A 21,202-nucleotide genomic window follows, 5' to 3' on the forward strand; every position below is an offset into this window, starting at 1 on the left:
GAGAGTCTACCACACGAGGTATGTGCAACAAAGTCAAGGGACACTACTGAAACCAGTGAAATCTACAATTTCCTGATTACCTGCTGGTCATGTGACTATAATCTTGTGACTATGCGTGTGCACCAATCACCTAGATTCCCACAAAAGCAATCTAGTGTATTCAGTCCAATGCAGTTAGGAATGCACAGACTTGTATACTGGGAGAACTAAACAACCACCAAGCAAACGCATGGCTTAACATGGGCCAACTCCGCAATGTGCATGTTTAGGATAGGAAGGACAAATGGTTTGAAAGAGGAGTGAAGGAGGCCATCGCCATCAAAGTAGAGAAATAGGGATGCACGAGTTGGATCAACATGGAGAGCCGAGGCTAACATTAGCTGAGAGGCTAGCGGAGCGTTAGCTGCAGCATGAGCCCCGCACCATGCCCCGGTTTGATATTCAGGTTTAAGTGGGAAGAAGCAGCGGGTCTGACGGGCAGCTGAGTGAGGTGGAGCCTGCGGAGGAAGCACCGGGACCGTTGGGATGACACAGTCCATCGAGGGAAGCAGAGTCAGGCGGCGGAGGAGAAGGCGACATATTGGCCTCTCATAATCGGCAGAATTCGCAGATGCCGATATTTTGTTTTAGAGCTTTTATCGGCAAATGCTGATGACGTGCTGATAATATTGTGCATCCCTATAGAGAAACCAACCCTCAACAGAGGAGGAGGTCTACCACACCACTTATCCCCCAACTACAATACTGTCCTTTCATTCCTTCCCAGAAGAATTAACAACCATTCACATTTGGCCTCATGTGACCACTCAATTGACTGTTATTTACACTTGGCCTCAGATGACTCGACCACCCTTTACAACTGTCATTACAACAGCCAGGAGCACTAATAAACCAAGTGGTATCTTGTAGTACCTGGGACTCTCCATCTGTCAGTTAGGACTGAAAAAGCCCCTTGGATGAGAGGCGAAACATCCTCAAGAATCTTCAGGTAAGTCCTTGATTCAACCCTCGATTCAACCCTCCTTGGATAACCATGACCTGGATGACTGAGGATTTTCATAGATATAAAGTTGATACTAAACAAATACCAAGTGGTGAGCTTCAATGTCCCACTAGTCCATTCCCTGACAATGCAGTCCACTTCTTGGCATCTACTTCCATGTTTGATCACTTTATTTAATTTGGGGAATTGTTTGTTGTCTGCATTACCAGCTGCTGCAACCATCCACCTCTCAAACTTTCCTCTGTTACTGCTTCTCCACAGGAACAGCATATACAATCATTTATAGTTAATTGTAGGAGTGAAAGGGGTGGGATATGAGGTTCGTCCACTTGCACACGTTCTCAAATTGATAGTGATTTATGAAGGGTAACATGCTTGTATTTGTGTGTGCGCACAGTTTTATAAATGTGATTATTTTTTGGCACACGCCATTTTTGGCTTAGATGGATCCTATGCGCTGTTTTATAAATGAGGCCCCAGTACTGGCTCTTATTGCTCAGTGTGCATGCCAATACAGGATAAATGTAAGACTGTTGTTTAATGGGACCAGTACAGCAGTTGTGTATCATAGGAGTACTGCTTGTCTGTTTCTTCTGTTGTGTTGGAAGGCTTTGATTGTCAGCAGAAACACCACAGGGCGATGGACTGGACTGAAGATAAAGCTGTAGTTGTTCTGGTTCTTCACTGTATATAATTTCCTGCCTAGATCATTTACAAAGGATTTTCATCATTCTCTTTTTTTGTATCCTGTTGGATGTAGCACATTGAAGTTGCTGTAAACAATGTTGCTTACAATAATGCTACTGATAGTAAAAATAAAGCATCTTTGTCAAAACTCACTGGGTTTGTGATAAGTGCAACAACCGTAATTGTTTTGTCCGTTGTGTCTGCATAATATTAATATTTTTCATTTTTGGAACACATGTAGATGAAGGGTAGCATCAAACTTTGGATCCCTGTTCATTCAGAAAATAGCATCTGTCATGGACCTCCAATCAGTATATCAGATACATTTATTTTTCTTCTGAAAAAGAAAGAAAAAGACTAAACGTATAATTGTCAAAAAGTTACAGTTTTCGTACGTATTAAGACAGTCTATGGTGAAGACTGAGACTATTCTGCTGTCAATATACAGTATTGTCCTGTGGAGGGCAGCAACATGTGTACTGGCATCTTAACTTCCTAACCTCGTATTAGAAGAGAGAGAAGAAGAAGCCAGGGTAGCGCAAGCATCATCCATCTTCTGGGAAGCGCAGCCATCTCTGATCTAGGCAAGAAAAGAACGAACATCAGCCATCATGGGAGCCGTTCTGGGATTGTGCTCCATGGCGAGCTGGGTGAGTGACACACGCTTTCATATCGAAAGTGAAGTAGACAGAATTTTTATCCAGTTTGTCGCTGCTTCGTCTTTATAACTGCTGTCATGACTGCGCAGTTACACCAAACCGCAGGCCAGACCGATTCACAGCGGCGCAGGCAGACACAAACACATCTACTGTTCGTTTAGTATCCAAATACACAGGTTGTAGTTAATAATTTTGATTAATAATTGGCTCATACAGCAACGCAAGCAAACTTAAGGGCCAAATGGCTTCTTGTTGGCTGCCTTTGTTTGGGAACCAGCGAACGTTAACCTAAATAACGACAAACACGTCGAGTCTCGCTGAACTGTCCTATTTTTGCTGAATGATGACATAGTCTAGCTAAATCTGCATTATTGGTGTAGCATTTTGGAGTGTATTTAATGGTTTATGTGTGTAATTGTTATTAGCACGGTGTCAACAAAACAGGCCAGTGTAAGGTTAAGTAGCTGTTGCAACACCGCAGCATGTCAACAGAGTATCAGTCCGCTGCTGGCAGCACACCAGTCAGCAGGCTGTTTACTGCGACATGCGAGGCAGACAGTAATCTACCCTGCACACGCACACGCTCGCATGCGCACACACACAACAAAGTCCAACAAAACATGGAGACGTCGAATGACCGTTGTCTGAACGTCCAAATCAAGACGTCCCGTCATGGTTCCAAGTAGTTCCAAAATGAAAGTCGTGCCGACGTCCGGGACGTTACCTGGCTGTCAGCGTTCAAGCAACGTCAAACTATGTTATGTATATTAAGTAATAAAGTAAATGGTAATATTTTATAATACGGTGCACGAAACTGCGCGTAGTTATAAAGGAACGAGTGAGGAACGAATCAGGAACGCCCCGATAATTGAAGAATCGTTAACAAGTTCTTCCCTAATAATTTTCCCTTCCCTTTACAAATCATGATGGCCTGCACCCAGTTTAGGAAATTAAAAAAATATTTGGGGAGGCAACATTTGCCCCCACTGTCTAAAAAAATTGGGACATTTACAAAATTTTGGGAGCACTTTTAAAAAGTAGTTATTAGTGCAGAAAGTTGCTGTTTTTATTGTAAAATGAGACCGGATTAAAATGCATACAATAATCACCACCTTGTGTACCCACAGCCTCAGTAAACACCATCACATTTGTAATAATTGTCTACATTATACTACAATATATATAAGCACATGGAAAGCAAAACATTGCAAGCCGATTCCCTCTCAACAACTATGATTTTGTTTAGGATGAGGCTTCAGTGCAAACCACTAGATGGCAGTATAAGATAATGAGCATGAGATCATGACAATATTTAAAGGGGGGGGGGGGTCCACTAATCGGAAGATCGGCGGTTCGATTCCCAGCTCCTCCAGTCCACATGTCGATGTATCCTTGAGCAAGATACTTAACCCCAAATTGCTCCTGATGGCTGTGCCATGTGAATGTGAGTAAATGATAAGATTTCCTCTGATGGGCAGGTTGGGACCTTGCATGGTAGCACCTGTACCCATTCAGTATATGAATGTGTGTGAATGGGTGAAGGTGAGTCGTAGTGTAAAAAGCACTTTGAGTGGTCGGAAGACTAGAAAGGCGCTATACAAGTACAGTTCATTTACCATTTACCATTTTAACATGAACATCTGACATTGTGACATTATAAATATATATATGTCTGAAAATAAGCAAAAGCATAATATGTCCCTTTTTATTATTATTATTAATAATAATAATAATAATATTATAGTCCAGATTGACAAATCTAAGTATAGTGGATTTCAATCCGAACCTGGTCTAATGTGGATTAACCTGTCTGGATAGAGAAATATCAGTGGAATTGCCCTTTTTTAGATTTCATAAGCAAAATAAAGGTTTCACAAATCTAAAAGTGGGTTTTAACAGTGTCAAGGCTTTTGCTTCGATGTAGAACACTTTTTCATAAGTGTAAGTGGTGAAAAAATGGAGAATCAGCTGTTTGTCAATATTTATGTTTCCCTTAACTTTCCCTTTATCCCCGAATTGGAAGCTACCTTAAGTGTTGTTCTATGACCTGAATGTCTGCTGACACATGATAGGCACACGACTGGCCCTGTCTATCAAATGGAAGATAGCGGTTTGCCCTCTGTTACCTAACAACCTTCATAAATAAGTATTAGCTTTCTTGATTTTGCTCTATCTAGCTCTATCGCTATCTTATTTATGTGATAATAAGAATAATTATAACACTGATGTGTGTGTGTGTGTGTGTCTGCAGGTCCCGTGCCTGTGTGGCAGCGCCCCCTGCCTGCTGTGTCGCTGCTGTCCCAGTGGAAATAACTCCACCGTGACACGCCTCATCTACGCCTTCTTCCTGCTGCTGGGAGTGGGCATCGCCTGTATTATGTTGATGCCCGGCATGGAGGAGCAGCTGAAGAAGGTCACATTTACACACACTATATACATTACAGCTAAAACAAATAATCATTACTCCAGTGACTGAAAATGGATCGATATTGGATGGAAAATTGATTTGTATTTATCATTGATCTATCCTAAGTAAATTTTTTTCTAACACAATTGCCAAATGTCAGTTGGTTTTGCCATTTTAATTGTGTTAGGATTTGTAGTGTTTGGGTTTATATCACTGTTATCTGTATATCTATGTTTTGGACTGTTAATCAGACAAAACAAGCATTTCAGGTTTTTCTTGACATTTTACAGACCAAGTAGTTAATCAGTTAAACAAGAAAATAATCATCAGATTAATTGATAATGAAATACGCCTAAAACTGAGAGTCAACTGTGAGAGTACAGAAATAAAATAACTTGGGAAAGACTAGATGGTGTTTCACTCTGCTGTGACTTCTCTTGGATGTTACTGTTGCTGTCATCAGGTCTAGCAACCAACAGTGCAGTGACTGTATTAGCTGTTTTTATTGATTCCTTTGTTTCCCCTGCTGAATATGTTGGCTAGTAATTACTGTTATTGTGAAGAAGTTGCAGAAAATTGAGGAAACAGTAATTCAAGTACCATCACACACTCATTCAGTTGCATGTGTTTTTTTTAACTTACTCTGTGGGCATGGTAGAAATATGATGACAACAAAAATAACTCATTATAAAGCGGGTATCTCCCACTCTGGAAAGTGAAGCCAGTGCCAGCAGGGGATGACTCCCCTGGCTCCAAAAAGAAGTCTGTTTGTATAGAAGTCTATGAGAAAATGACCCAACTTCTCACTTCATTTATTACCTCAGTAAAAACTTCTCTAATGAGTTTATGGTCTCAATCGCCAGTTTCAAGTCTTCTTCAAGACAGCATGATGTTCATTAGGTTTGTAGTCTGCTGGTCGACTGGTCGATTAGTTTGGCGATATGCACTCGTCCGACTAAATTCTCATTGGTCGAATATTTGCCTTGTTACTTTCATAAGGAGAAAAGTGCTACATCAATAGCTTTCCAGGATTAATCCATTATTTCTTGCTGCGGGAGGGACAGACTAACAAATTACCTGTGAAAACGGAGACTGCTGGGTCTAACTGTACTCAACGTTTACTGAGCGTTTACTGAACGTACTGAACATTAACTGAATCAGTGTTTCTCCTAGAATTATCACATGAACTCCCGCCAGGCCAAAAAAATATTTTTAATGCCAAAAATAACGCCAAATATCCATTCATTCAGAAATTAATAGCGTTTGGGAGTCTCTGTGCAGCGCTGTTCAGTACATGAGTCAACCTCTGTGTCGTTACCTAGGAAACTATTGGTAGTGTAACTCTGTTAAGGAATAGGGCATTGTGTAGTATGTTTGCGTAGCGAGTGGGAAAGAGCGAGCAGCAGAGAAGTGACGGTGGATGCGAGCGGAGCAGAGGAAAAGGTTAGTAGTAAGTTGTCAGTCTGGCAGTAAATGTACAGTACAGACCAGTGGAGGCTGGTCCATAGAGGCAGAGGAGGTTGATCCTCTATTTTTTGAGAGGCGAGAGGGAGATCAAAATATAAAGAAGAATATATGGTTGAAATAAATTTAATAAATTTATGGTTGAATTTCTTAATCGGTATTCTTATCAGTGAAGTAGAATGTTTTATTCAAGCATTCCAGGCTCATTAATAGGTCACTGACTCTCACTGTGGGTTTCAGTGGAGTGAAGGGTTTAACTCATGTCTTTGGTTGAAATTGTTAGTTTTTCTGTCTAATTGTGAAGGTTTGGAGACTTCCTAAAAGTGATTAGATGGGGAAAAGCTTATACAAAGTAGCCCCCTCAGTGGACGTAGGACACTCTTCTGTGTTGCATGCCAGCTTTCTGATTTAAAGTCTGTGATTTTGGATAAAACATATACTGGTGCAGCATGAAACCCTCTGCTGTCTGTGTGTTCCTGTAGATTCCAGGTTTCTGTGAAGGAGGGATGGGTTCGTCCTTTCCTGGCGTGGAGGGTCATGTCAACTGTGACGTGCTAGTCGGCTACAAGGCTGTGTACCGTGTTTGCTTTGGCATGGCCATGTTCTTTCTGCTCTTCTCTCTGCTCATGATCAAAGTCAAGAGCAGCCAGGATCCCCGGGCTGCACTGCACAATGGGTGAGTCAGCATCCATCCATCCATCCATACAACCACATATCCATACATACATACATACATACATACATATATACATATAGACATGTATACAGTGGGGTCCAAAAGTCTGAGACCACTTTCCCATTCAAGTGAATAGGAATCATCTGTTCAGATGGAACTGCTGGAAACCACTGTTTCCTGAAAACCCCTTTATGCAAATCCACATAAAAATGTAGCCACAAGTGGCAATTTTGCACCCAATGGAATGAAGCAGCTCAGTCAGCCAAAATTAAGGCTGTGGACAGCCAAGAGCGGGTTTCAGGCTTCACAAAGGTGAGCAAAGTCACTTCAGCTAGTTTAAAGGAAACTTTGTTATTTTTCAACCTGGACCCTATTTTCCCATCTTTTTCTGTCTAAGTGACTAATGGGCACAACAATTTTTGAAATTGGTCCAGTATTGAGTGAGAGCCAGCATCTGTGAAATGGGCTGCTATGTAATCCGATGGGGCAATAGCGCCCTGTCAATATAATGTACATCCACTAAAAGTGCTTGTCGTTGACACTGATAGGCTCAGATTATTTTAAGTGTGTGACAACATTATGAACAGGACCATACAGAGAACTAAAATGAAGAATAAAATGTTTTTATCTTTTAGATAACACTAAGCTACACTTTCTGTACTCCAACACAACAAATTCCTTCCGGCACTCCTCTTTCCAACTCTGTCATGGCTGATTATTTGGCTGATTGCGTCAACAACTCAACTCTCACAAGATTTCAGAATTAGACTTCTCCTTGAGTGAGACTTGGTTAGACACAATAACAATCACACAGGATCAAGCAAAAGATAAAGACATACACTTTATTTGTCTGTATGGTCCTTTCCGTAATCTTGTCAGACACTTAAAGTAACAATCTGAGCTTGTCAGTGGCAAAAAGAAGCAATTTTAATGGACATACTATGATGGGGTTCTATTGCCTGTTTTGCGGCTGCTGGCTGAAGCACTCTCACTCAATACTAGACCAATTAAAAAAAATTGAGTCAAAATTCAAAAAGCTCTATTTATTTGAGTGTTTTTTCAGTTTATACAAATTAGCAAAAAATCCATCATGGCAGACTTTTACGGTCCAAGAGGCTTTTTGTAGAGCTCACTGAGCTGGACTTGTGTGTCAAATTTCAAATTAGTCAGACTTACAGTGTGAGGGGCATGGCCTTTCCGAAATGTTATTTTTGGGCCTTAATTACAGCGCCACCTTCTGACCGATTGGGCTCATATTTCCTGTGAAGCACATGCACATCGTTTCCAGTTATTGTGCCAAGTTTCATGGTTTTAGCTTGTTCCAGCTCATGGCAATTTGAGTTATGGCCGAATAAAACAAATAATAATAAACCAGCACAATCGTAGAAGGGTTCTACCCTCTTAGAGTTTGAACCTTAATAATAATAACTAGAAATGCATTTCCTGCGGAAAATGCATGTTAATGCTGAAAGCTGAAAGAAATTGCAAAGCATTGCTGAAAATACTACAGACTTGTTCAGCATCCCCATCTGTAAAATTTTGCTTGTTTTGTTACCATGACATATTACATTTAAGAGATATGGCAGTTAATAAGTAGTATGGTGGTGTTTTATTAATGACCACAAGGTGGGGCTATTGGAGCTAAAAAGCAGCAACACCAGCATTTACATTTGTAAATCCAACCTGCTGTTGACCTGTACATGGGTCTCATGTCCTCACACAATGCAACAACACACCTGCTGCACTATGTGGTTTGCTATAGTTACTGCCTTTCATCCAGTGGGATTGGAGGGTCACTTTCACTGTTTAACATCTGATCTAGGGCTGCAATTAAATTCTTCTTCTTCTTCTTCTTCTTCTTCTTATTATTATTATTGTAAGTTAATCTGCCCATTATTTTTTCAATTCGTTTTTTAGTCTAGTCTAAATGTGAAACAGTGTGAAAAAGGTCCATTACAGTTATTCAGTCTGTCCAACAGTACAAAACCCAAAAATATTCAGTTTGCAATGATACAAAATAGAGAAAACATCTCATTGGGGAAACCGAAGTAAGAGGATGTTTGGTATTTTTTTTGATAAATTCCTTGAACGATTTATTGATAGTCAAAATGATATTGTATAGTAAGAACTGTTGGGGTGTTTCAGGGGACATTTTAATAGCAGTAATGTCTGTCTTGCAGGTTTTGGTTCTTCAAATTTGCTGCAGCTGCCGCGATCACTATTGGATCATTTTTCATCTCAGAGGGTCCCTTCACTACTGGTAACTGTTCTTCTCTATTTTTGTTTTTCTTCTCTCGAGTGATAGGTGTGTTAGAAATACCGCGTATCTGTACCTACGGTATGTAGAAGACTAAGGGTCTAACAGGGATTAGCCTGCATATGACGTTGTCACAGATTTAATGCCTGCAACATGAACATTGTGAAGAGAACAGGATTCTGTTTGTACACAATCCTGTTGTCTATTTAGTGCCGTCCAAAACCATGTATCTCCATTTAATGAACAAAGAAGCCTTGAGTTTTCTGAAGAACATCTGGACAAACTCTGATGGGTTCTGAAATTTTTCATCAGTTTAAGGACTAGGAGTATTTTCTCACCTCATAAAGAGGCATCTATTCCTCCATTTGTCCAACTCAGACCTAAACATCTTGGTATGACTATGAGAGAGAGAAAATAAAAGAGTGCACAAAAGATGGTGATCATAAAAAATTTAACAGAAACCAAAACTGTATTTGCTCTGTATTTCCTTGTGGTTGCAGACTGTCAGCAGCACTCAGATATCGACCTCACACACATTTCATGTTTTGCTGAATGCTGAAAGATGTTGATATGGACTGTTTCCTTGCTTACTGATGACCCATTTAAAATACAAATCAGTATATTGTTGGCGGGGCCATGACATGACCTCTGCTTTAGTTAATCTGAAAACGCACATCACCAGATTTCAAGATACATGAGTTTTACTGAACATTGATATGTCTCTGTAATAAATACACTTTTGATTGCCATTAGTTGTCACAGAACATGTTTGGCAGGTTTTGTTTTAGATTCTTGAAGACCTTTGGCATCTCATCCAAAACTGAAGAGTCTAGTTGCCCTCTGCTGACTCAGCCCTTCTGGATAAACCAGAACCTGGATGACTGAGAATCCCCACAGACATTTGTAAAGTTTGGACAGATTGGTGTCTTAATCTGGATTTTATCTCAGTTTTAGGGAGCGGTGAAAAGTTCCTAAAACATCTTAAATGTAGTAGTGACATTGTAGTAACATGTCCTCTGTCACTGTTTTCCACAGTGTGGTTCTATGTTGGCATGGCTGGCGCCTTCTGCTTCATCCTCATCCAGCTGGTTTTACTCATTGACTTTGCCCATTCCTGGAACGAGTCCTGGGTGGAGAAGATGGAGGAGGGCAACTCTCGCTGCTGGTATGCAGGTATGTTGATAGTAAACGTAAGGATGGAATTGGAGAATGTCATTAGTGACAACCTTAAAAGAACTTAGTGTTATTTATAGCGAATCAGCTGTGTCAGCTCTCATGGAGACAACATGTTTGAAGTAGTAAAATTGACTATTTTACTGTTTCATATGACATCATGCAGAAACGAATCATCAGCAGCAAAACATTATCAAGTTCTTAGTATTTCTTAAGTGTTTAAAAAGATTTATTGTTGTTTCCCATTAATACATACACATGCAGGATCAAATCAAACAAAGAATAGCCTATAAACAGCCAGTTTAAATGTATTTATTCTATTTAGATTGTGCTTCTCAGTAAGCCTGTCCTGTTATGTCACCAACTATATAAGTAATGAGCTTGTATTGTGTGTTCACAGCTCTGCTGTCCGTCACAGCAGTCAACTACCTTGTGTCTCTGGTGTCACTGGTCCTGTTCTACGTTTACTATACCCACTCTGATGGTTGCACTGAGAACAAGGTCTTCATCAGTATCAACATGCTGCTCTGCGTCGCTGCCTCCGTCATGTCCATCCTGCCTCAGATCCAGGTTTACACCACTTCTTTTTTTACACTCGTGTTTAGTCAGGGGCAGGACTTAAAATTATCACCCGCCACGAGCCAAATGCTGGTAAAAATATGCAAGTGGCTGGTAGATTTGCTTCACTCTAATTATCTAATCTAACAAAAAAGTTAATTTTGCACCCCGGTCAGGGATGTGTGTGGATCAGCTGTTTGAAGGGTGGGTTCACTCAGATTTAAATTTTCACTTTTTTACTATCTGTGTGGTGTCTTTGAAGAAGTAGAATGTTAATTTTGTTCATATGTGGTTCAGAATCATATTGAGCTGGCAAAGTGAGGCTCATCAGCATACAAGGACATGTTAAGAACTGATGTTGTGCAGCACTGCAGTAGCAAGACTGACACACACACATCTGATGGTACCAACATGGAGGATGGATTACAGAGAGATGTGAGGGATAAAGACATCAGCTGTGTCTTTCTGGTTGTTAAGAGTTTTTTCCACTGATGCCTGTTTTTGTCTGTGTGAAGGAGTCTCAGCCCAGGTCTGGTCTGCTGCAGTCCTCCCTGGTCACCTTGTACACCATGTACCTGACCTGGTCTGCCATGACCAACGAGCCTGGTAAAATGTTCCACCTTGCTGTTTGTACTGTGAAGCTCTTTGAATTCCCTGCAACCTAAACAGACGATGTTTAACCATCTGTTCTATCTACTAACCTCATCATACCACCCTCAAATCACTCTAGGACACCATGAGCACTCTGGTCTGAAGTGTGCGTGAGGGTTAGGGTAACACATTCTGGTTTTAATAAGTAGCAGGAAATGTGGGAAATGGCTCACATGTTTTTTTGTGCATGTGCATTGTTTATACATCTAGCCCTGAGAAGATGATTAAAGTCATAACACATATTAGCGCAGCATACTGTCCATCAATTTTTGATATCACCCTCATGAATGACATAACCAAACTGTCTAGTGAATGAGTTAACTGTCAGTCAGACCAGAATTAAAAGGCATGAATGTGTGTGTATGTGTGATGCTGTTGTTATGAGGAATGCACCTCTGTTCCACAAACAGACTTAAGTCATCTACTAATAATGTTTCCTTCTCATTTGTGTCTCACAGACAGGAAGTGTAACCCGAGCCTTCTGGGTATTATCGGGCTGAACAGCACCAGTCCTACAGGTCAGGACCATGTGGTTCAGTGGTGGGATGCCCAGGGGATTGTGGGATTGATCCTATTCCTCATGTGTGTCCTCTATTCCAGGTGAGGAAGCCCTGTGCAGGTTAATAATCATCAGTTAATAACCAGCCTGCAGATGAATAGTTAGTCTCTTAGTTGTTGTTTGACACAGAAGTTGACAGCACCATGTCCTCTCTGGTCTCTCTTTTCCTCTGTGGTCCATCAGTATTCGTAATTCATCCAACGCCCAGGTGAACAAGCTGACTCTGACCAGTGACGAGTCTGCTCTGATTGAGGACGGGCCGCAGACTGACAGCTTTGAGGAAGGCAGCAGTCCGAACAGAGCTGTGGACAATGAGAAGGACGGTGTCACCTACTCCTACTCTTTCTTCCACTTCATGCTCTTCCTGGCTTCACTTTACATCATGATGACACTCACCAACTGGTACAGGTAAGCCTCACGCTGCAGAGGAGATACATCATAGTACTGCCACACAGTAAGAAGTGATTCAGTTAAAGGTGTTGGTCTATAGTTTTCCTACTGTTGACAAATCCCATCAAATAGTTTTTAAATGTTATGCACACAGGAGGAAATGGTGCACTTGTAGGGGACTATTTTCAGCAGTGGATTGATTCCAGTGAATCATATCACTCTAGTGAATATGTCTGGCAGCAGGATTGTGTGTGTGGGATTGAGTCAAAATAAACGATTGTGTTGAGCGAGTGGACGTACCTACTGGCTCTTTAATGTTTCAGCCATGGACAGTGACATTCTGTTCAGAGATTCCCAGCACAGCCAAAGTGAAATTAAGAAAAGATGACACTTTTCTTAAGTGTGTGTGTGTGTGGGGGGGGGGGATTACATAAGAAAAAAACGGCACAAGAGTAAACAGACCATGTACAGTTAAAAGGATCAATTCACCCAAATTACAAAAAGTTTAACACACACTGTATTTTCATACCTTGCTCTAGTGGGATCTATCCATGCAGACAATTTAGGTTTTATTTGTCTGCCTCCACTCCAATACAATGGAGGTGAATGATTTCATTTGTGGTGCTCACATGTTTTAAAAATGACTTAACATTCTTAACATCTCTGTCCCAAAGCAGTGTCCTTGTTATTTGGATCATCTACAGAACACATTGGAGAAAGTAGAAAGAAGTGTCACCGTCACAAGTTGTCGTTTGTTGTTTTTAATTGGTTGCCCGGCTTTAAGAAAGGCTGATCTTATGTACTATGAGCCTGTCTGAGGACAGATGCCCGAGGAGTGAGAATAAAGAAAGAAAGAAAGGAGGAGTGTCAAGACAGGAACACATAAGAGTGCTGATGAACTCTTGTTGAGACTGTGATGGACACTGAATGATGTCACTGTCATTCACAAACTAAATTTGATTCGCCTCCATTGTCTTGAGTGGAGACAGAAATCTCCAAAGATGGCCAAATGAACCCAAACTGTCTGGAGAGTCACAGCTAGAGGGAAGAGAATTATTTTTATATAAATTGGCTAAACTGACCCTTTTAAAAAGACACATGGGTGCAAGAGCTCTATCTACAGACGTATTTCTGTCAAAAGTGAATTATTTATTCCGTCAAGGTCCGTTTATTTTTACTGCTAATTCAAAAAAAAAAAAAGATTTTATTCCGCCACCGCCTTTCCGCTTTGTATACTATTTAACAGCAAAGTAAAGAGATGCTTGTTGTTCCAGACATCAACACTTGTTCCAGCTTCCCACGGTTGTATATGCATCGATTTTATTTGTCTGTTTTCTCAAATAATCAAAGGTATGGCCATTTAATTTAATGTGCACCTACTTTTCTGTGGGGAGGGGTACTGACACCTGGTATTAAATGGGACCCAGGGCTGAATTATATAAGACCGTAGTATTGTTGTACTCTGACGTTACCGGTTCTTTTATTGGTACTTTTTAACATTTTGGTGTAATTTATTATCATGTTGCAGCCTTTCCTTGGCTCTGTGTGTGTGTGTGTCTCTCTCTCACACACACACACACACACACACACACACACACGCACACGCAGAGCACAGGTCAAGTGAAGATAGCTTGAAGATTACTTGAGTTGATGACAACTATGCTTGTTACTTTAAGTGCAAGAAAACCTTCACAAGTAAAAAAAGCCAATACTTTATCAATGCACCTGTTCGACAAGCATAAACATGTAGAAAAGTGATATTTCAATCTGCTTTGTCCGCAGTCTCCCATCCACTGCCCCTATGTTTTACACAACCACAGTGCGCTAGCTTAGCTAATAGCGAATTCTTACAAACAAGCTGTCTGTATGTAGTCTGTTTTGCTGGTTTAAACTTTTTTTTTTTTAAACATTAAACAAGGCCATCATCAAGGGTTAAATCTAAATCTTTAGCTGTGAGCGGATTGATCCGACACTTTCCCTTTGATGTTCTGTATGTGATTTATTATTCCAGATATAAAGATATGAGCATGTAGACTTATATAAAGTTGCTCTCACCGTGATGTTTCATTTTTGGATGATAGGGTTTTTTGATACATTTCCAGCACAGCCACAATGAAGGTGAATTGCAGAAAATGTTTCATTTCTGTAGAACAGCAACATTGAAATACCAGCTTCAGTCAGGTCTGTTCTCTCTGCAGCCCTGATTCCAACTACGAGGCCATGACCAGCAAGTGGCCATCTGTGTGGGTGAAGATCTCCTCCAGCTGGATCTGCATCGCCCTCTACGTGTGGACGCTGGTGGCTCCGCTGGTGCTGGTCAACAGAGACTTTGACTGAAACACATGCTGTCCTGCTGCTCATACACATTCATGCTCTGCACCTGTGTTTTGTTTCAGCAAAATCAGTAAAGGAGAAGGTAGCTAACCCTGGGGCTGCGCTCAGACTGGCTGGAACATTCAGGATTGTTTAGTTTGGTGGCTGTGGCTCTGCTGCAGCTTCCTCCCTGCAGGGGCAATGAATGGAGAGCTAACAAAGATGTTCTATCTCTGAAATGTCTCCCAGCTCTGACTGCAGCCCAGTCCCATCTCCTATAATGTCCCTGTCATTGTAATGGTCTCCATGCTGTTGCCATTGTAAATATATCCTGTGTAATCCAGTTAGTGACTTTTTCTTTCACTAAAGACAGAGTTGCATGCTTTTCCTTTGAAACTTGATGTGACATAAACAGTAGCTCTATGTAAAGCTTTTATGAGGTTGGTTTTGATCTGTGCGCAGCAACAGTTGAACTTTGTAGTGTTACATATGAAAATGCTGATACATGTAAAATAACTGAATTATGAATGAGCAGGACTCCAGCTGTGGCAACGAGAGATCACTAACTAGTACCATCACAGACAAGCAGTGCTGTTAAGTGTGTGTTTGTGTGTGGTATTCTAGTCTAGTTCTATCAAGTGTTAAAGCTCTATCAACTGTTTGTTCACTCTGCAGTCTGCACACTCCTTAGCACATACACAACAAAGGCATTCCTGTTTTTGTTGGTTCTGATTTGCTCTGAATTTTGACTTTAAATGTAAAAATGAAATGGATTGTTTGAAACTTCTAGGTAAGTTATTTGGTATATTTAGCATGTAGTTTCTCACAGACTTATTAAGTGTTCGTATATGTTTGTCACACCTGTGCTTTTATCCTAATTTGATTTTTCCTCTGACATGTAAAAGTATATTGTAACTCATTTCATAAAATTTAGGGAAAAGAATCCATGTCTTTTGTGTCTTGCATCTGTGTGGCTGAACTTTGCTAACTGAGGCCTGTAGTTTCACAGACAGCAGTATGAACTCACAGAAAGAGGTATCAAGGCTGAAAAGGTGGTGCTCATTAAAAAAAAAAAGGCTGTGTGGGTTGTCCCTCTATTAAGAAATTAAGTAGCCTCCAAATCAAACTAATCTCCAACTGCTGACACATCTCACTCACTAGCTGAGAGTAAGGGGAAACACTGTCTTAATACCTCATGTCATTAAATGACTTTAAGGATGGGTCTACACATTTTTCAAATCTGTCTTAAACCAACAAAACAAAACTGAAAGGTTTTCCTCACTGTTATTCCTCCTGTTCATACTGACTATTAAAAGATCCCCTTCAAACTTTCAGTGTAAGTGATGGAGGCCAAAATCCACAGTGTGTTCACACAGTCATTTTGTGCAAAAATGCATTTTAATTGTTGATGTGAAGTTTATATGACGCTTCAGCAGTCTAAGTTAGTCATGTCAAGTGCCACATTTATCTGCCACATTTACAGTCTTTTTGGCTTCAAATTCCTTCTTTGTGTTTCCTCGGACAGTGTTTCCCTGTTGAGCTGCGGTGGAAGTAGAGTAACAAAACAAGGGACTTTGGCACTAAAAAGACTAACAATGAAAGATATCTACTTGATTTGACTCATTTGGACGGTTTCAGATAAACTATTAAATACTTTTTTTGCACAGGAGGACGACTGGATTTTGTCCCCCACCACTTACATTGTAAGTGTATTATGAAGGGATCTTCTAATGGTCAGTATAAACAGGATGAATGATTATGGCAACAAAAACCTGATTCAATGTTCATTTGGGCACCTGACTGTTGTTTTAAGACAGACTTGAAAAGTTGTGAACCCGTCCTTTAACCAGTATGAATTTTGTGTGCATAAAAAATCTTATTTCTTCAGGAAAGTAGTTTTAGTTGTAGTAGTGGATCTTGCAGTGTGTCCTGGGGATTCTGTCCACATGTTTAAATCTGTCATTGATTAGGCCTCATATTTCATGAAGGCTGCAGCAGATGTGTTCAATGGTGTTGAGACTAGTATCTCTCCACCCTACATATTCCATATGTACAACGCTGGAGAGATAGTCTTACCACTCAGAGGATCTGGATTACATATGTAACTTATATTAAACAGGAATGCATGAAAAATGAAAGCAGTAAAAATGTACAGATAAACTACAGTGTGTGTGTTCATTTGACATGTGTGACATGTTTTTAATATTTTTTAGACAAATAAGGGGATCTATGACACAGAGGAATAAGATATATCAGGCTTTGGATACATACACAATGCTTGTTAGGGTCATGTCATTGTTGGTTTGGGTCTTTTCATGGGAAATAAAGAATATTTCCTATTAGTGAACAGACAAGTTTCAGGCTTGATCTCCTGTTTCAGTCTCCTGGGTATGTTAAGAAGCAACAAAGCTTCAAATGAACACTAGTTATGCTTTATTGTAACTGCAAGGCTTGCAACAATGACAGTTTTGGGATGGGGACAGGTCACAGGGAAGTCATTCTCTGGCTTTACCAGAAGAAAAGGAGAGAGGATGCAGGCACTTCTAGAACAGACACAGGAGAGGAGTTTCCATTTATCACAACATGAACATAGTGAGGCAACTCAATACCACGAGCTCTACAACAACAAACTGAATGAAATAATTTACAGCTTTTCCACTGTGAGATCAGGGCTCTGCATTCAGCTTACACATTTGACACTTGATTCTTTTTTCAGTTCTCTGGTGTTTCCAAACCGTGAACTGTGTTGACTTATTTAACAGGGGGCTGTGAGATTTGAGGATTTAAGGAACAACTGTGACAAAATTAGGAAGTGTATATTTAAAAACGTGATGAATGTTTTAGCTTCTCATTATTGACAACTGGGACGGTAGACCTTGTAACTGTTCAAGTATGTTGATAGCAGTGATTCACACTGGGAATAGAGGATAACTTTGCTACATGGAAAAAAACAAAGTTGATCACAACATCAGACTGACCAAAATAAATTATTTGTGTCCAAGTTGGAGCATTTCATCATTTCAATACTGTCATGCATGTCCAGTTACATTACTAATCGTTAACACTGGTCCTAAACCTCTATACAATCACCATGATGTGTCACATCCTCCTCATGTACTATAGAGGATGAATGTATTTCTGGTGCTCTTGCGTAAAAGATAAAGTGACACTGGCTGAAGCTTTTTGGGTGTTTTTCCTGTGTTTCCCTCATTTTTTATTTTGCTTCAGCATGAGTCACATGAAAAACATTCACTCTTGGTTTCTCTCTCAAACTAAAAGATGAACGTTGCCTGATGATACCCAAGTTCCCCCTCTTCTCTGCATGTTACAGTCACAGTTGGACGGCAGTATCACCTTCTGAACACTTTCAGCAAGTCAGGGTTTAATGACAAAAATTGACACACACACACACCATTCTTTTGATGCAAAGTGTCACAACACACACACACACACAAGTGAAGATATGTCCACTAACAGGGGAAGAAGTTAGCCGAGTTGTCATTATATGAACTTTGGGAAAAAAAACCCAGTTGTCATGTGACCAGAGCTTTCAACTGCAAGATGTGATTAAAAACTAATTTTTGTGGTTTCCAAGGTAAAGAAGGAACTTTCAAGCTCTGACCGTTCAGTTACAGTATATTATTCTATTGCTAGATGAATGCAGAGCAATACTAATGTAGGCCTGCCACAACAGAGTGGACACACACGGATCACATTCTTTACATACTCACTTCACACTGCCACTGTAGTTGTATTTTCATGTTTCATCACTCACAGAGCCAGCTCCATCAGATCACTCACCAATGTCACATCTGTATCCAAAAACCTGCTAACACATTCAGACTGTCTATCATCTATTGTACACCTTGCTTTGAAATGTCTGTCTCATCCTCTGCCCTGCCAGACCAGGCTTCACTAACCACACACTGATGTGGAAACTGAAATGACTTGATTATCTGTGTCTTGTTTGCAAGACAGATAATGTACAGTCCCAGATAGTGTACAGTCCCTTCTTGAGAACACCTTTTGTCCCAGCTCTCAAGAATGTTGCCTTCATTAAATAAATGTAGCTAAATTATCTTCCAAAAGTCTGCACTCAAAGAGAAATGAGCTGGCTGAGCACAACACTATCTTAAGGAATGTTACTTTATGAAGAAGATAGATGTGTAGCAAAAGAAACAAAAATGGCAATAAATAGATTTTCAGAAGTATATACAAAAGGTTCAGTCTGCTAATAGCAGTCAGGTGACGATGTCTCCTCACTGATGTGATGCAGTGCTTTACTGATGGTGAAGTTACTGATGAGCAGAGACTTCTGTCTCTATACCTGACAACTCAGACATGAAGCTATGTGGAGGGAATCTAGGTCCTGCTGTCCTGTGCTTACACCAGCCACAGTTTGTGCCTCTCATGTCAGTTTCAAATCAAAAAAGTTCTCCTATCATCAAAAACAAATAGGTTAAACCTTCAGACACATGGCAGGAAAATCTGTGTACTTTTCTGAACCCCTGCCTGTTTTTCCTTGGTCCTCTTTATTTACAGGGTAATGGCAGAATCACTACATGTCTTCACTAGACAAGTCAGGCTACTAAGAAATGCCATCAATTTGTATGACAGTGGTACATGATGAGAGTACCACATGTTAAGTCTTATTTCTGTAACTCAAATGCCATCTTCAATACAAAAGTCTTATGAGGCACGAACTGCAGCTGTTCTTCAGCCTGTCTGGTACTTTCTGATGTTCTGACAACTCAACAAACACACCCCTCAGGCCAGAGAGGTGAGGGGATATTAAACTGTCAGTACTATCTGGAGGAGGGAAGGGGTGTAGTCTGTGGCGAGCCAACATCAGTGGGATCAGCATTACAGTCTGCTGCTCACATTCTGTCCAGCAGGGAGGAGTCGGCCTCCGGGCCACCAGGACTCAGTTCACACAGGTAAAAGAGGGTCTCCTCGCTGGCCTCGGCCTCTGTCAGAGGCTCCAGGCGGATCAGAGAGCTGTGGCCTGGCTGCTTCAACTCCAGGCCAGTGTCCAGCAGCTCTGCAGGTGGCTCGGCCTCCACGGAGGCACCAGAGCTGGAGGAGGACTGGGAATGGGTATTGGAGGTACCGGTGCTGCTGCTGCCTGGGCCCAGGTCCAGCTCTGGAGGAGGGGTGCAGCCATCAAGGAAGGCCAGCAGTGGGCAGGTGGTGTATTGGATCAACTGCTTATCTGAACACAAATGCAAGAAACTATCAGCCTGGACAAAGTCAGAAATTGAAGACCAAATTGTGCCATTTTTGAATAAAAGAAAGTTTAGGGGGAAACACATGCATGCTCCATAATACATCCATGGCACACACAAACGAAAACAATAGAGGTAAAATGAACTGTATGACTTTGTTGCATTTTCAAAACATCAGAATTGCAGATGGATGACAAGCTGATGACGTGTCTCTGCTTGTACTTTTTTCCGTTTCCTTTGTAGTTTTACAATTTACCATACACTCATCTCACAGTCATCTCAAACTGATACTGTATAGTATGACACAGACCGCATCCAAAATTGTATCAGAGCCGTCTTGAACAGTGTGATGAGCAATAAACTTACATAATCATTGCCGCACAGTATGAAGGCTTCTTTAGACAGCCATCCCCAAAACACCAAAAAAGCCCTGAAGCCTTTCTGTGGTGGAACAGCTCCTTACTTACTTAATTTGTCATCCATCTGTTTGATGATTGAAAGGATCAAGTGTGAGAATGTAATATAGTGTTGGATGGTAGTACACTAATGCACAGCACAGAGTGTAGACAGCATGCAGGATTTCCAGCCAGGGTATAGTTGTAAAGTAGCAAACTTGTGATCACAAGAATGAATGCAAATGCAACTAATATCTACATTATTTGTAACAGCTTGCGATTCTTTCCAATCCTCCCAGTTTAGTCACATTTCCACTGTGCTGACTGGATGACATTTGCAGACTTGACAACAGCAGACAGATGTTGTTACACTTCTAAATGTGATTTTTTTCTTTATTTCTCCATTAAGCGTGGCTGGGTTTGAGGAACAATTAATAACATGAATTATTCAGGATATGGGGGCAGGAAAAGTGATAAATACAGTCATGAGTGTGTGCCAAGCAGCAACCTCAGGGGCTGAAAAATGAAGCCAATGCAGAAGTGCCCAAAACTGCAGTTCCTCGAATGGGCACTGCTGCCACTCATTGCAGCATGCCATCACATTGATGTTATTTTGGATTTGCATAAAATTTAACTGCTAATTGAAACACTGTCTACATTCCTATTAATGAATTAACTTTTATACGTCAGTAGGGATGGGTACCAAACTTATATACTGTTATGACACTGACCGAATTGCTATCGACTGCTTACTATCGACTATCAAAAAACGCCTTGTCGTTCGG

General features: G+C 40.7%; 2 protein-coding genes across 3 annotated transcripts in view; one reads left to right on the plus strand and one right to left on the minus strand.

Annotated features, from left to right (window-relative positions):
• The first annotated feature begins 2,210 nt into the window (after nucleotides 1-2,210).
• Nucleotides 2,211-15,740, plus strand: serinc1 (serine incorporator 1). The gene is made up of 10 exons (XM_042390924.1): nucleotides 2,211-2,340; nucleotides 4,601-4,762; nucleotides 6,703-6,896; nucleotides 9,077-9,156; nucleotides 10,189-10,326; nucleotides 10,727-10,896; nucleotides 11,400-11,490; nucleotides 11,994-12,135; nucleotides 12,278-12,502; nucleotides 14,683-15,740. Exons 1-10 carry the CDS (start codon nucleotides 2,302-2,304, stop codon nucleotides 14,819-14,821), a joined length of 1,380 nt encoding a protein of 459 aa, XP_042246858.1. The 5' UTR covers nucleotides 2,211-2,301; the 3' UTR covers nucleotides 14,822-15,740.
• Nucleotides 15,741-17,207: 1,467 nt separating this feature from the next.
• hsf2 (heat shock transcription factor 2) overlaps nucleotides 17,208-21,202 on the minus strand; it is a 34,059-nt gene continuing 30,064 nt past the window's right edge. For both annotated transcript variants that reach the window (XM_042390288.1, XM_042390287.1), the window contains exon 12: nucleotides 17,208-20,009. In XM_042390288.1, coding sequence (XP_042246222.1) covers nucleotides 19,675-20,009 — 335 coding nt within the window. In that variant the 3' untranslated portion in view covers nucleotides 17,208-19,674. The remainder of the gene's footprint in view (nucleotides 20,010-21,202) is intronic.

Source organism: Thunnus maccoyii, chromosome 17, assembly GCF_910596095.1.
Source record: "Thunnus maccoyii chromosome 17, fThuMac1.1, whole genome shotgun sequence".
Lineage (NCBI taxonomy): Eukaryota > Metazoa > Chordata > Actinopteri > Scombriformes > Scombridae > Thunnus > Thunnus maccoyii.

What these genes read in the sequence shown, in the direction of transcription:
- serinc1 (XM_042390924.1), top strand. Translation starts at nt 2,302, where the DNA reads ATGGGAGCCGTTCTGGGATTGTGCTCCATGGCGAGCTGG. An exon ending in TGGAGGAGCAGCTGAAGAAG is followed by an intron (nt 4,763 to 6,702) that starts GTCACATTTACA and finishes GTGTTCCTGTAG; the next exon opens with ATTCCAGGTTTCTGTGAAGG. An exon ending in AGAGGGTCCCTTCACTACTG is followed by an intron (nt 9,157 to 10,188) that starts GTAACTGTTCTT and finishes TGTTTTCCACAG; the next exon opens with TGTGGTTCTATGTTGGCATG.